This window comes from Larus michahellis, chromosome 1 (genome assembly GCF_964199755.1).
Source record: "Larus michahellis chromosome 1, bLarMic1.1, whole genome shotgun sequence".
NCBI classification, from domain to species: Eukaryota; Metazoa; Chordata; class Aves; order Charadriiformes; family Laridae; genus Larus; species Larus michahellis.
In genome coordinates, this window is record NC_133896.1 from 203884931 (window position 1) to 203900775 (window position 15845).

The 15845-nt window shown below is 44.4% G+C and overlaps 1 protein-coding gene across 3 annotated transcripts in view; it reads right to left on the reverse strand.

Annotated features, from left to right (window-relative positions):
- The window catches only part of LOC141736182 (E3 ubiquitin-protein ligase rnf213-alpha-like), a 62328-nt gene that overhangs the window by 15552 nt on the left and 30931 nt on the right, over positions 1–15845 (reverse strand). For all 3 annotated transcript variants that reach the window (XM_074570004.1, XM_074569993.1, XM_074570012.1), the window contains exons 28-46: positions 15107–15240; positions 14871–14966; positions 13441–13556; positions 10845–10973; positions 10077–10141; positions 9480–9624; positions 8284–8425; positions 7889–8062; positions 7083–7216; positions 6726–6883; positions 6243–6446; positions 4904–5094; positions 3892–4012; positions 3376–3476; positions 2681–2854; positions 1977–2152; positions 1802–1898; positions 1606–1717; positions 780–963 (exon numbers count right to left, since the gene is read on the reverse strand). In XM_074570004.1, coding sequence (XP_074426105.1) covers positions 780–963; positions 1606–1717; positions 1802–1898; positions 1977–2152; positions 2681–2854; positions 3376–3476; positions 3892–4012; positions 4904–5094; positions 6243–6446; positions 6726–6883; positions 7083–7216; positions 7889–8062; positions 8284–8425; positions 9480–9624; positions 10077–10141; positions 10845–10973; positions 13441–13556; positions 14871–14966; positions 15107–15240 — 2653 coding nt within the window. The remainder of the gene's footprint in view (positions 1–779; positions 964–1605; positions 1718–1801; positions 1899–1976; positions 2153–2680; positions 2855–3375; positions 3477–3891; positions 4013–4903; positions 5095–6242; positions 6447–6725; positions 6884–7082; positions 7217–7888; positions 8063–8283; positions 8426–9479; positions 9625–10076; positions 10142–10844; positions 10974–13440; positions 13557–14870; positions 14967–15106; positions 15241–15845) is intronic.

A 15845-nucleotide genomic window follows, 5' to 3' on the forward strand; every position in this document is an offset into this window, starting at 1 on the left:
AATCCCATCCGGCCCCATAGACTTATGTGCATCTAGGTGCAGAAGCAGATCATTGACTACTTCCTCCTGGATTATGGGTGGGTTGTTCTGCTCTCCATCCTTATCTTCCAGCTCAGGAGGCTGAGCACCCTGGGGATAGCTGGTCTGACTATTGAAGACAGAGGCAAAGAAGGCATTAAGTATCTCAGCCTTCTCCTCGTCCTTGGTTGCAGCTTTCCCCCTCGCATCCAGTAAGGGAGGGAGATTCTCCCCGGCTCTCCTTTTGTTGATGTATTTATAAAGACTTCTTTTGTTGTCCTTAATGTTAGTGGCCAAGTTGAGCTCCAGCTGGGCTTTTGCCTTCCTAATTTTCTCTCTGTATAACCTAATGAGATATCTGTATTCTTTCTGAGTTGCCTGTCCCTTCTTCCAAAGGTGGTAAACCCTCCTTTTATTCCTAAGTCCCATCAGAAGTTCCTTGTCCATCCAGACTGGCCATTTTCCCCGCCCTTTAGACTTGCGACACTTGTGGACAGCCTGCTCCTGGGCCTTGAAGATTTCCTTCTTGAAGAGCATCCAGCCTTCCTGGACCCCTTTGCCCTTCAGGACTATCTCCCAAGGGACTCTCAACCAGCGTTCTGAACAAGCCAAAGTCTGCCCTCTGGAAGTCCAAGGTGGAGGTTTTGCTAACCCCTCTCCTTACATCGAACCTTCTATACTAGTGAATGTTTGGTTTGTTCTAAATCCGCTTGTAAGAAAACACAAATCTCATGCTCTCTGCTGCTAGCAGAAGGACTCACCGCAGAGCACCTGTCTGCCAAGCACAGTGGCCACGTGGCTGATGGAGAACCGGAGATGGGCTATGAACAGAAGGGTGTCAATTTTTGAGGCCTTGCGTGAATGGAAAGCAGAAAGGTCTGCAGTGGAGAGGCAGCTTTCAGCAAACTGGTTGACATCATCTTGGGAAGAAGGATAAATAAAATCCTGTTCAACAGAAAAAAGAGAGAGAGGGAAAGTTAAGAGTCCAAAGCTGCCATAGGTCCTGGGTAGTCTCTTCTTCTTTCCTATGCCTTTTCACGAGATGCAGAGCTCATTTCTGCAGTGATGTTGTACCCTGTGATTCTCAAGTCCCCAGCAATGACCTGCTTTGCAGGTGGACTATTTTTCATAATCTTTGAGGGTAGCCCCAACTCTGCTTCTCTGGCAGGAGAGGACTGCCTCCCTTCTTGATTCACGTGGTGGAGAATCACAAATTGAACGGATGCGCTTGTGCATATCTGTAGTGCAACAGCTCAAAATGGAGCAGAGACCAGGGGCAGTTCTGCTCAGAGTATCAGCTGTGCTCAAGGGAGGCTCTCATGGCTTACACATCAGGCCATGGACACCTCTGGACTTCAGGAACTCCAAAAATTCAAACTGTACATTGGACCTTATTAACTCAGGCCTGGTTTGTTCCAGACTACGCTTAGGCACATAACCAAGGGAGGTCAGCAGCCTGTTCCAGATACTTGGAGGAGCCAGTGGGGGGAAAGTGAGGGGAAGAGTGTGATCTGCAAAGGGCAGGATAGGAAAAATGGTTAGTTTGAGTATGGATCCCAGGAACATCTCAAGGATATCTGCACTTACCTCCAAACAATGCACCACCATGAAGTAGAAATGGTTCCAGTTCTTGTTGAAGGATATTTTTTCCTCCATCTCAGAAAGGTATTTTTCCAGGTGAACCTTTATGTTGTTGAACCTATGACAAAAAAAGACATGGGATGTGAGCATCCATGTAGCCCATGTGACCCAGTGATCAGGCTGGGAGCTAGCTCGTGCTAACCCATGTCGCAGGAGCAGTTTCAAGAGGGAGGACTTGATTGTTGGGCTGGTGTCCATGCATTCTTCAAAGGGTGACAGCTCATTTTTTGACTTGCACACTAAAAATGAAGGATGACATTCATTACTTTTCTTCACTACAAGATCAGGTCAGGGTCCCAGTGAAGTCAGGCTCTTACCTCTTTTTACTGCCTGGCGCTCAGGTCTGGATGGCTTGCAGGCCACAAACTGGATCAGTTGAGTGATGACTTCTGGGGATGGCGTGCCTCTGTCTCCCAAGACAGTGGTGGTGACAAACTCCACAAAGAAGGAGTTACATTTCCTCCTGAATTTGTTGTGACATGCAACAGCTTCCCTGTAGGGAGGAATAAAATCAGATCTACCATCAAAATACAACAAAGCAAAGAAACAACTTCTCTTTTCTGCCTCTCTGGATGTGTCCAGGAGACCAGGTACACATAGACTGTGGAGAAGAAATACAGTTTTTAAATAGAGAGGGGAATTAACCCCCAGAAAACCTGCTCACTACAGCATTTTTTCTTGAATACTGAGGACAAACTTTCTTCTTCCCCTGTACTCTCCCTCTCTCCTATCTCCACTCAAGATAGCTAGACAACAAAGAAAAATGGATTCTCATGTAGCATGTTGCCTGTTGATCGCCTGTTGAGACAGAGGCAAAGGAGCTAGAACCGATCCCAGATCACTTCACGTGAATCCTTTCACCACCAGGGGTTTGCTGCACACGGTAAATACTGACATTTCCATGGAGCTCACATGTTAATGACATTTGTGTAGCCTCTGCTCTGGTAACTATTACAGTATTTTACACAAAGTGATAGAGACTGAAACAACAAAACTTGTTGTTTTATTAGTTATAGGATACCTTGTGGCTGCTGTAGCTGTAGGTGTGTAATCCTCTGGAAAGTTATCCTTGCAGACCTTACACTGCTTGCTTCTCCACTCACGGATGCACTCTGAGCAGAAAATGTGGCCACAGGGCAGCTCTGCTGGGTCAGTGATCTCCTGTAGACAGCTCCTGCAGTCTTTTACACCCTTCCTGAAGGATGCCACCAAAAAAAGACACAACTCAGGACTGATTTTACTCTGGTGACAGACTTGAGGGTGGGCATGGGATTCTTGGGCCCAAAGTTTGCCATGGGCATCAAAACTGGATGGTCATTTTTAACTAGCCCTACTGGTGAGCAGGGAATAAGGGCAACATCTGCTAGTTTGATAAGGAAGTGGCTCCACCAGGGACCATCTCATCTAAGAGATGTGGCCCATCATGCTGAGCATGGCTGGGTGAGGGGCATGGGCCTTATTTAAAGTCTCACTAGGCCTGTAAGTACCTACATCGATTAGACCACATTCAGTTCAGGGGTTGTCTCTGGCACCAGCCAGGCACAACACTGCATGGGAAAGACTTTGCTCCATGGCCTTCTGAGATCGGGCATTACATGCCCTGACATTAGGAGTCTCCAGGAGGAATCTGTTGGCCTGAGGAGATTCATTCCTATTGACTAGTGACAATCGTAAAATGTCCCCAGAACAGCTTTTTTTTTCTTGGCTTTGACTTACACAAGGTATACAGTGTCAGCACTTTGGTTGCATTTCTTGAGCACTTTTGTCACCAACTCAAAAGTTTCTGCTGGCTCAAAATTTTGTGTTTCAGTCAGGCGCTGTAGGAAAGAAAGGATGGTGAAAGCTCAATGGAGATGTATTCTTGACATATGAAAGAGGAACAAGATGGGATGTCAGCACCACAAAACTGCATAATAGAACACCAAAATCAAACAGAGCCGCCAAGTATCTTTCCTAATGTAATGCCAGGGATAATTAACCTGAAATATGTCTTAAGCTTTCAAGGAAACCTTTTAAATAAAATTCTGATTTTGGAGGGCTTTCATGATGATTCTGAAATCTCAGTGTTTTTTGCACTGGATGGGGTTTCTACCCTCTTCCCAACCCCTTCCTGTTTCTATGCCCTCCCTCAATCTGGGATCAGAGGAATCCCTGGAAGATAAGTCTCTTTCCAAACTCCGCTTGTCTCCAAGGCTATAAATTGTCCACTCAAGCACTACACGGAGCTCATACATTCCAGATGAAGATGAACTGCTTCACAAGAAGTCTCAGAAGCTTCTCATCTATTTGTGTCTCATTGTGCAGCAGGTGGTCAAAGAACATGTAGACAATGTTGGTGCAGGTCCACTGCTGTCTGGAAAACACACATACACTAAGCTTCAAGACTTGCAAGGGAAAGCCACAGGTGACCAACTCTACTGTTGGCAATGGTGCAATTTTAAGTGGGAGGCTGGCCTAGAGACTTCTGAGGTCTCTTACAACCAAGATTTCTATGGCAGGTTCCAGATACTGTGAAATTATTTGAGGACACAAGACCTCCTGGGATAGCTTTGGAGGACTAGACTAAGCAAAGAGAGAAAAATATGCCATGGTCTTATCTACCTGACTTGTTGGAGTGTCCCCAGACAAAACTGAGTTATTGAATTGTTACTGGGTTTTGTCTGTGGAGACGCCTACTCTACTACAGCAAGCATCCTGGGCACGATCAAGCATGCAGTCAGACATTCAGAAAAACAGGTCTTATCGTCAAGTAATAATGGGTGCTTGACCATGATCAAAATGCATAGTTCTTAACACAGATTTTTTGGAGAGATTTTGCCATCGCTTTTTTGATAATTAGACAACAGAATGAGCAAGGGATTAGGAGGGAGCCAACAGTTTCAGGGATCAAGTTTCTCAAACTACTACGGCTTCCCAGCGAAAGGATGGATTAAGCTCACAGTGTAGGCACCTAGCTCATAGAAGATATAAGGTAAGGCCCCATATAGTTGTCAATATATCTTTCAATTTGTTGGAGCACTGAATTAGGTACTCCAGGGAAAAAGGGTGGGCTATGGGCAATCCTTTTCCACAGACTGTATTTTTAATCTTCAAGCATTTTAGTTTCCAGATCTTTTGGTGAGAGCTGGCAGAATCTTTCATTGAACACATGCCAACAATTTGAAGGAAAAAATTTTGGCTTGTCTGAAAGAGGACCTGTTACTTGAAAGATGAAGATAAGGCTGTTGAGAAGGGTTGGACTTACAACACACTCCTCAGGAGTTCCCTTTTCTTCTGGTAAAGATGAATCTGGTAATTGTCCGTACTGATCCACTCCATCCAGGGCTTAATGGACTCGACCCTTCTAAGCCATTCTGTACAGGCCTCAAATGACTGAAGATTATCTGTGGGTTGCACCTTCTTCAGGAGGATGTTCAAGGTGTCAAGAGTGACAAACTGAAAATATATTTTAAAAGAGAGAAGAAAAAAATAGCTTCTATAGCTGAGCTAATCCCATTGCACCTTGGTGAAAAGAAAGCTTTGGAGGCTGTGGTGGGGAATTCTCTGAAAACCTTAGCTTAGTGCACACATCAACAAATACTAGAGTAGGAACTTATTAGGTAGGGAGGTGAAAACATACAGAAACCATAATTGTACCATAGTGTAACTCTGTGTTGCACTTGTGTCTTGAATACTGTTTGAATACTTGAACCAGAGCACCGGTTTCCCTCTACAGGGAAACTTTCAGCTCTAAGCTTCTAAAATTGTTGTCTTCAGCCCCCTTGATATTCAAGAGGGAGGAATAGGTATCTCCAAACAACAGTTCTTCCATTTCAAAGAGACATGCTTAAGATTGTTGAATGAATTGTTCTTTGGAAAGACTTAGGTGAGATCCAGTTGCCCATTTGCCAGGTCTCTGCCGTCAATGGAAATGCCTTTGGATGTCTGAGACATCTACACAGAGATGGTAGATAGGGCACAGGGCCTAGAGGACACTCATGCCCTACTGCAGCAGGAGCTGGAGGCCAAACAGCATCTGAAATGTAGGTAGATGTCTACTTGTGGGCAACTAACTGAACAGCACCTCTCCAGGTGACTTCAGTCATGAGTCACTCTCCACTATTCTGTAGCCCATGTTTTCACTAGCAACAACAGGAGGTCAAACAACCATTGCAAATATAGACACATCTCTGTAGACATGTAAGCAAGAGTGTCCGAATCCAGATATGGACCACACCCCTGAAGTTAAATACTATGACCATCACCTATAAGGTCTGAGTGTCTAAGAAGAGATGAATGTCATACCCAGAAAAACACAAGCAAAAGGATGTTTAATATTTTTCTATGCAGTGCAGATTGAATTATAGAAGTCTTGAAGACCAAAAAGTATAAATGGAATTAAAAAATGGTTAAATGAAGGATATGTCCTTTGGTGAGGAATAAGCTGGATATGACTACCAGCTCGGAAGATCCCTAAGACTCACAGGAAGCTGAAAAATGCTTCCAAGGAAAGATCCCCTGAAGTCTTGACTCCTTTCTTACACACTTTCACTGAGTATTTGCTAGTGACCATTGTGAAATACCAGCTGTTCCCTTTTGCTCACCATTTCTGGTGGGTCCTTCTCGTACTTTTTTTGCAGCTCGCTTGTTACAGTCTCATAACTTTTTACCAAGTCAACAAAGAGTTGATACTCATCTCGTAGGTAGAAATATTCCATATGAAGCCAAATGGGGGAAAAGCTCATCTCCTCCTGCCCCACAGAGGAGCAGAGCTGTTTCGCATTGACTAGGAGAGCTTTTGACAGAATCTGCAGACAAAATAAAAGGTGTTATTTCTGCTCCAAACAAACATCAGGGGACTGAGAATGGCATTCAGCATTGTTGAAGCAGCCCAGTCAAACTTCTACATCAAAAAACCCCAACTTCCCTTAAGGTGGAATTAAGACTGAGCACCAACGATTGTTGGGAACTGTGCGGAACATGAGAAGCTAATTTTTTTCCCCCAGTTCTTGGAACCATAGATACCTGTAGCCCTGTGACTCAAGCCAGTGCCATTTAAAGCTTGTACTCCACCAAACCCCATTTACCTCATAGACAGAAAGATCTTGTCCAGGAAAAGTCATCCTTAGAAAGTCATTAGCGTAACACTGCATTGTCTCTGGATTACAGCCATCTAGGGTCAACACGTTCTTGATCAGCGTTTGGAACAATTTGGCTGGTTCCTTCATAGGCACTTTTGGATGACCTAGAGGAAAGGACAGAGATGGCAGGTAACCAGAAAATAGAAGCTGACAGGACATCAGCTGTTCTAGGTCATTAAGGTTGTGTGGGGAACAGAACTGCTATGGTTGCTGCTACCACAACTTTTGGCTATTGTGGGAAAATTTGGAGATCATCTTCAACTGGGTTAAAAAGCAACACCTGCTTGAAAAGTCTGACGTTACCTTTCATATTATAGACTCCCTCCCATAGTTGCTCCAGGTAGGCCTTCAAAACCCAACTGAATGGGAACTGGCAAAACACAGATGTGTTGGGGTCTTCAGTCATTGACAACACGGAAATCTTAGCATCTTGTTCCCTTAAACAGCACAGAATGAAGCAATCATGTAATATGCTCTGTGTATACTGAACTGAAGCATCACAGAGAAATTTCTGACTGATGCTGGTATATGTTCTGCTTAAAAAGTTAAACAGCACAGAAAGATATTTTGTGAAAAACTCAGCAACAGTGAAAACGCAGCAGGAGCAGAAGAAGTTCCTGTCACTGGAAGCTGAAGGCTAAAAAAGGGGAACAACAGGGGAAAGGCAACTGAGTCAAACATCTGTCTTGTCTCTGACCACAGCTGCTGTTCAGAGTAAGCTAACTGATCAATTGAAATCTGATTGTTAGACGCTAAATGCATTTTGAGCCGAGGAGTGGATTCACCTGCTCTGACCTTAGGGAACTCAAATTCAAGTTTCTAAATTCTGGACCTGTTGTTTCTGACTTTATCCTGTGTTTATCGTTATTCCAAGGAACTGTAGTTCCTCAAAAATGTTTCTGAGTTGATGAAGGTTTAAGTGAACAGGAAGGTTCTGATTCCAATGTTATGACACAAAGGACTTTTCATGGATAAGTTATGAGCTGTGTGAGCTTATCTTAAATTCAGACTTATTTTTTTTACCATTTCTTTCTGCAGAGGGTTGATTTATGAAAGCAGGTTTTTGTTCTCGTAATGTACATACTATCTTTTTCCACTACGTCTCTTACTTGCTGGTATATTTAATTCTCAAGAATGATTCTTCTTTGAACATCTGAAGCCACAGTTCTGAGAGTGGAGACAGTGGAAAGAGATGATCCAGGTTGTTGTTTGCATCCACCACTGCGAGAATTTGAGCAAACAGATTGGCCACAATGTCTTCTAAATGCATCCAGAGCGCATGCCTAGAAGTGATAACATGGCTGGTCAAGTGTTTTCCTGGTACCTGACCAATCCCCTATTCACCAGAAACTCACATCTACTTCTGTATACCAGGTAGCAATATCCCTCCCGGTCATCATATCTGAGCCCCATTAAGTATTGTGCTTCACACGCTACAGTTCTTTTAACTCTCTCAGAAACAGACTTGTTAGAAATTTGGAAAGGGATGCACAGGTAAAAGTACCTGAATGAAGAGTCTTCAAGGATGAACTCACTGGAGACAGCTCTGCGGAAAACCCACTCCCTTGGCTCACGGCTTATTTTCTCACGTTCTTGTAGGAGGTGGCAAATTCTCCTTTTCAGCACATTCATAAAATGACTAGAAACTAAGCATAAAACAATGCTTATTAAAACATTTGAATGAAAGTTGTTTCCATGCAAAGTTTTCAGTCAAAGTAAAGCCAGTCATAGAAAGTGACCTCTGTGAACGTTCTTGGTTTTCCTCCACAATAAAATCCAGGGGCTTTATATTCTACCCTAGTCTCTTCCCTTTCCTCTTTATTTCTCATGAGTCGATTTTTGGGGCAACATTTAGTAAAGACATGCCATTTTTGACAGAGAAAAGAAAATCCACTTCTCTCTGTCTCAGTCTTTTAAAAATAATGGTGTGAATTAGGTTCTTTGGTGTATAAATACTACGATATTCATATTGATGTGGACAAATGTTTAGAATTGTATGTCACAAGAACAGTCACAGTGCTGCAGAAGGGTTGACATCCTGTTCTTATCTGTATGACACTGGTATCAATATAAAATAAAATTGACGGGATTGTTTCCATTTCAGTATTGATATAACCACAAGCAAAATTCCTCCTGCATTGTGCTGAGGAATGAAGGTGTCACTCTGCAATCACAAGAAAACTTCTTTCCCTGAGTGATATTTTCTTATAGTCAAAACTTGATACAGAATAAATTCTGGTTTTGCCATATGACCACGAGGACTTCCCAAAACCACCACATCTTTGAAGTGGCAACACGGTCTATTTTCTTTTTCAGTCATTAACAAACATCCTAGGCACCTGACAGGAACCTGTTGCTCAAAGAAGAGCAAGTCATGCACCGCAGTGACAAAGTCTTTCCATATGCAGGAAAGAATAATTTCTAACTGCACATACAAGGATTTTGGTACTTGGTTTCTGAGAAAACCAGATCCTTTCCATTTTGATGAAGCCCTAGTTTTCTATCAAAACACCACATCACCTGCATAAATAATTTGTATCAATTCTACGTAGAAATCAGTTAGGTCGGTTTGGACTCTGAAGGTCATCAAAACTCGTGCAGAAAGCTGGATGTTTCAGTACAGACTCTGAGAACACACAGCATGAGGTGCACGGAGAGCAGAACAGGCCCAACCCACTCTGGGCCTTGGTTTGTACCCACATGTGGTTCTACCATGATCCTGGAAAAGCAAGTTGTGAATGATCATAATTCTCTCAGTGGCACGCCGACTGTTGTCTGCCTTGTCTTCCAGCTGGATCACGGCTTTCTGGATGCTCTGTTTGATCATAGAGTCCATGCTGAGGAACTGTGAATGGAAAAGATTGGAGGTCAGTATATTGCCTAACACTCCATCGCATTTGGTCTGTCAATTCCTACTTGACACAACGGACTCCCAAGTATATGTTTACTTCACCATCTCATCCCTAGTAAGTCAATCCTAACACTGAAAAGAAGTGCCAAAAGCCCTGGCAAGGGATGGAGAAACAGGAAAAGAGATTTCATGCTTTGTGAAAGTTCACAAAAGGCTTAAATGTGCCTACTCTGGCCTTGTGCTGGTCTGTCACAGGGTGGGGGCCACTTCACCCTCAGTGTCTGACTCACAAAGACCTGCAACTACTTTTTTCTGTAGCAAATGTAGTATCCGAACTGGGGACCAGCATAACTGGATCCCTAAATGCCTATGAAATTTATTGTTTCCTAAACCAGTTGCTGGGTAATGTCAGGCAGCTGAAATAATAAAAAAGAAATAAATCATACATTTCCTTCTGGAAAAAGACCGGACTTGTCTGGATCTTCAAGTGCAGCAGATTCTTCTGGAGAACCTGAAATCACAGTCAGTCATAAGACTCCTTTGTAAAAAATGTAGAAACCTGAAAAATAGATACCTCTATCCAAAGGAAGCATCTGGAGTCTCTCAACAACCAACAAAGGATTGCAAAGCTGTCAATCTAAGAAATTTCAACATGGACTTTGTCCCCTCTGGGGCCAATTTCCCAGCAAGCAGATCTTAGTTTTGGTTGGCACCCTGTAGGAAACGTGAGTGTGTCAGGACAGGACGTGGAGTCCCTCCCAACTGCTCCTGCCTCCCTTTCTACATACATCCTGAAAACAATGGGAGGGACGTATCGAGTTGTCCTTGAACTCACCAGATCAGGAGCATTGAGCAGTTTTATTTGGGCAAGGTGGGCAGAAAGACTTGCTGGGAATCAGAGGGAATAAGTGTGTGTCTACGGTGTGCTGAATGCCACAGCAGTAGAGACAATTTACTATTGTAACTGAAGAACAAACTTAGGTACTCTGCTGCCTTACAGGCACAACTTGCAGACCAGGAGGAAAAAAATGCAGTGCTGTGAGGACTTCAGAAACAGCAAGTACAGTATGTCCTGCTGAGACCCAGGACCAGTGCCTTCACAAACCGCTTGATCTTGTCTCCAAAGACCACTTCATCTAGTTATAATTAAAACTGGAGACGGAGCAAATGTGACTCGGAGGAAGGGTAGTGGCGAAAAACAAACGGCTGGTTACCTGTTGCGAGATGCCCGTGGAAAGTGGTCATGAAAATCTCAGCAATAGTCATTTTGGCGAGCTGGCCCAGATTGGCAGTAAAGTTGTCTGGGGGCATCAGTTCATCCAAGTGGATCGACATCCATTCACCTGAGGAGGCAGTAAACATGACAGAAATAGTAGTACTGGACATAACTCCTGTGAACAGTTGACCTGCTCTCCTTGGTGCACTACACCCACCCAGAAAAATCAATAAACTTTGGCTGCCCTAGCCTATAGCAGCCTGGATAATAAAATATTGAGAGATGGAAGATTTACCACCTCCTGTTTCTTTTTGCTCTGAGGGAGGACGGGCTTCTCTTTTATTGTTCTGTTCCCCCCTCCCCATATTCCCAGCGCTAATGGGCACAAATGCCCTAACTGCCATTCTCATCCACTGTCTAGGGAAGAAAATGATCCTATAACCCAAAAGGAGTTTGACTACCTTCAACATAAAGAAGTTTTTTCTTATGTTTGAATGGAATTTCTTGTATTTCAGTTTGTGCCCATTGCCTCTTTTTCTGTAATGGGACACCACTGAAACATCTGGCTCCATCTTCTTTATGCCCTCCCCATCATGTATGTATCTACAGTCATAAGATCCCACAAGCTTTCTCTTCTCCAACCTGAACTGTCTCAGCTTTCTCAGCCTCTCATATGAAAGATGCTCCAGTCCCTTAATCATCTTTGTGGCCATTCACTGGGCTTGCGCCCAGTCCATATCTCTTCTATACTGGGAAGCACAGAAATGAACACAGTAGTCCAGGGGTGGCCTTACCAGTGCTGAGTAGAGGGGGAAGATCATCCTCCTCAACCTGCTGGCAGCACTTTGCCTAATGAAGGCTGTGTTGGCCCTCTTTGTCACAAGGACACACCACTAGCTAATGTTAAACTTGATATCCACCAAGACCACCAGATCCTTCTCTGTGAAACCACTTTCCGGCTGGTCAGCACCCAGCCCATACTGGTGCCTGGGGTTGTTCCTCAATGGGCTTAGGACTTTGGGATTCCCTCTGTTGAACTTCATGACATTCCTGCAAGTCCATTTGTCCAGTCTGTCCAGGACCCTTTGGATGGCAAAATGACTCTCTCCTGTATCAGCCACTCTTCGCAGTTTTGTATCATCAGCAAACTTACTGCAGGTACACTCTGTCCCATGATCTGGATTATTAATGAAGATGCTAAATGTTACTGGCCCCCGTATCGATCCTTGAGGTAACACCACTAGCGAGTGGCCTCCAGCTGGACTTTGTGCTGTTGAGCAAGACCTTTTAAGTGCATAGAATCATAGAATCATAGAGCTGCCTAGGTTGGAAGGGACCTTTTAGATCATCTAGTCCAACCATCGACCTAACTCTGACAAAAACCATCACTAAACCATATCTCTAAGCACTATGTCTACCCGTCTTTTAAATACCTCCAGGGCTGATGCCTCAACCACTTCCTTGGGCAGCCTGTTCCAATGCTTAATAACCCTTTCAGTGTAAAATTTTTTCCTAATATCCAGTCTAAGCCTCCCCTGGTGCAACTTGAGGCCGTGTCCTCTTGTCCTGTCACCTGTTAACCTGGGAGAAGAGACCGACCCCCACCTCTCTACAGCCTCCTTTCAGGTAGTTGTAGAGAGCGATAAGGTCTCCCTTCAGTCTCCCTTTCTCCAGGCTGAACAACGCCAGCTCCCTCGGTGGCTTCTTCTGGACTTGCTGTCCAGACCCCTCACCAGCTTCGTTGCCCTTCTCTGGACCCTCTCCAGCACCTCAGCGTCTCTTTTTGTAGTGAGGGGCCCAAAACTGGACAAAGTACTCAAGGTGGAGACTCACCAGTGCCGAGTACAAGGGGACAATTACATCCCTAGTCCTGCTCACCACACTGTTTCTGATACAGGCCAGGATGCTGTTGGCATCCTCGGCCACCTGGGCACACTGCTGGATCATGTTAAGCTGGCAGCTGATCAACTCCCCCAGGTCCTTTTCTGCCAGGCAGCTCTCCAGCCACTCTTCCCCAAGCCTGTAGCACTGCATGGGGTTGTCGTGACCCAAGTGCAGGACCCAGCACTTAGTCTTGTTGAACCTCATACCATTGGCCTCGGCCCATCAATCCAGCCTCTCCAGATCCCTCTGCAAAGCCTTTCTACTCTCAAGCAGGTCGACACTCCCACCTAACTTGGTGTTGTCTGCAAACTTACTGAGGGTTTGAGAAGCATTTCAGCTACTTGTCAGTCCAACTCACTGTCCCTACTTTAGTTTGTCAGTGAGGATGTTACAGGAGACAGTGTTAAAAACCTTACTAAAGTCAAGATAAACACCATCCATCATTCTCTCCTCATCCACCAAGCCAGTCGTCTCATCACAGAAGGCTATCAGTTTGTTCAGACTTCATTTCCCATTCATAAATCCATGTTGACTTATTGCTTTTCATGTATTTGGAAAAGGTTTCCAGGATTATTTGCTACATCATCTTTCCAGGGATCAATGTGAGGCTATCTGGTCTGTGGTTTCCTGGATCCTTCTTCTTGCCCTTGCACAAACCCTCCTTTCCCTCCCGCTGTCTCCCTGATCCAATGTAGCAATTTCAATCTTACCACTGTCAAATGCCAGGTAGCTGCAGCCTCCCAGAACACGCGGGACTTGAGTGGCCAGGACAACATGTGATGGGCCTGTGCCTGTTGATTTCCTTCTTTCGTCTATGATACAGTACCTAGAATCAGGACAGAGAGGCTAAAAAGTCCATTCTATCTGTCTGTTGGGCAGAGAATCTCCCAAAGCCATTCCCTGCCTTTCCAGGTCTCAGGCAGGCCTTTTGGAAGGACCAACAGCTCGAGGTGTGGCTGGTCTGCAGTGGTGGAAGGGAAGAGAGAAGCTCAGCTAAGCCCACCCCTGCTCTGTCAAGGACAAGAGCCAAGATGGTGTTGGCTACCTCAAGACTCATGCCCATTTATCTCCCCTACACCCTCTCCAAGCAATGACTTACTCACATGCCTCAGCAAGCTCTTTCATGACAGATTTCCCTCCCTGCTGAACACTGAATCTTTACTTTAATCTGAATTTGTTTTGTTGTAAGTATGGGTCTCTGCCCAATCATATGTTCTTTCTGGCAATCATGGGAATAACATCAGCAATATTTGCCACAAACATACAGACAAATTAGACAGCCGAGAATAACATTAGCAATATTTGCCACAAAAATACAGACAAATTAGACAGCAAAACCCAGCACACAGACCAATACAGATCTTGCTGGGAAACGGGCTAAAATCCAGTATAGCTTTACTAGAAGTAGGACCAGAAAAGTTCAAGTCCCTCTCTAGAAAAGCACAAATCCACACAGAACAAAGCATTTCAGGAGACAACAAGGATATGAACAGGAAATGTAGGTGAGTGAGAAAGGGGGTAAGAGGGATCATATTGAGAGAGAATGTGTCTGGATTGGGGAGTGTGTTGCTAATGTACTTCAAGGGCTTTAGGCCAACCTTATATAATGCTACAGTCAGTGACTTAAGCCCTCACTGGTGCCCAGAAGGGCTTAAGTCTCCTGAAGGCCAGTCCTGAGAGGCATCTTGGATCCCTAGGGTGTCTCAAACGGCACCAGATGTCAGTTTAAGTCCTTTAGTTTGATGACTGAAGGAAAAAAAGTCATCTGGTGTTAGGCCCTGTTTGGAGTAGTTTGTGCCATGTGAGTCAACCGTGCTGGGGGAAGGTGGTTTTAATGTGGGAAGGGTGTATAAAGCATGATCCCAGAATGAAGATGCTCTTTTAGACAAATGAAAGCTGAGATGTTAGGGTTCTTTTATCTTAACACAGACTTGGAAATTTAAACTGCACAACATAGGCATGAGCGCACACACACAGATATACATATAAAGATATACGATAACATCTGCAATGACTCCACTCAACGGGTCACTAAAACCAATGCTATATCGCATGGCTATTTGGCCACTGAATCTTACCTTACCGTTGCACTTAACTAAAGAAATATATAAGGAAAGAAGAAACAAGGAAGAATGTTTACTTGGCAGAAGCTAGCAGCCTTTTACTGTTCTGTGGCTCATCAAAGTGAAACTGGATGAGGAGCAGTTTCTCTTCTGATGATTGTGCAAAAAAACTCCTGCAGATAATGAAATGGACTGTTATTGCTCTATTCATCAAACGACCTCTGTTCTTTACCCTCTCTGCTCCCCCTCTCCCTCTTTCCCCAAGACTCCAATCTATAAAATTAACAAAGGTGAGAAGGAAATCTCTCCTCACCTGAGTTCCTGGCGGAAAGTGTATTCAGTGTCAAACTGGCTTAGGAAGAGGCAGTGGATTTTATTTTTAAGCTTAAGTGTCTTCCTTATCTCTTCTAAATCCCTCTCATTTAGAAGTCTTGCATGCGTAGATACCTGCAGTGAAGGACAAATTAATTCCAGGGAAATACGGTGCAGTTGTATTATCAACTGGGAAAATTGAAGTGATCCCCTTATGGACCTTTTCAAGTGCTTCCTAAAGGCAATACTCAGAAATGTGCCCTGCTTACAGGGAAGAAGGGTGGGAGTGTTGTTAACAACCAGAAAAACCCTGATTCCTCGTGCCAGAAGAGACTTAGACTTGAGCTGCATCCTTAGGAATGACTCAGATGCTGTGAGGCAGTGACTCCAAAGGAGTCCTGCTGGGACATTTGCATCAGCGCTTTGAATCTTGGGGCCTGGAAAAGCCTTTCCATGCAAAGTTATGGGCCTAGCACAACGGTCCCCATTTGTGACTCTACTGGGCTGACTGTCTCCCAAGGCTATGGGCTCCCAGTACTGTAGATCCTGTTTGGGGATTTATCTGATACCCTTTTAGGTGTCTCTATGCAACACAGGTTCCAGAGTTCCTGTGACGGTCACTGGAGAAGTGCTTAAGATGCTTTCTTTGGCACGGATTACAACTCCCAAAAATAGATGTCAGGGGGCAGTGGGCATGATCCAGGACCTGCAGCATTGTAAGAACCATCTAAAGTCCTGCT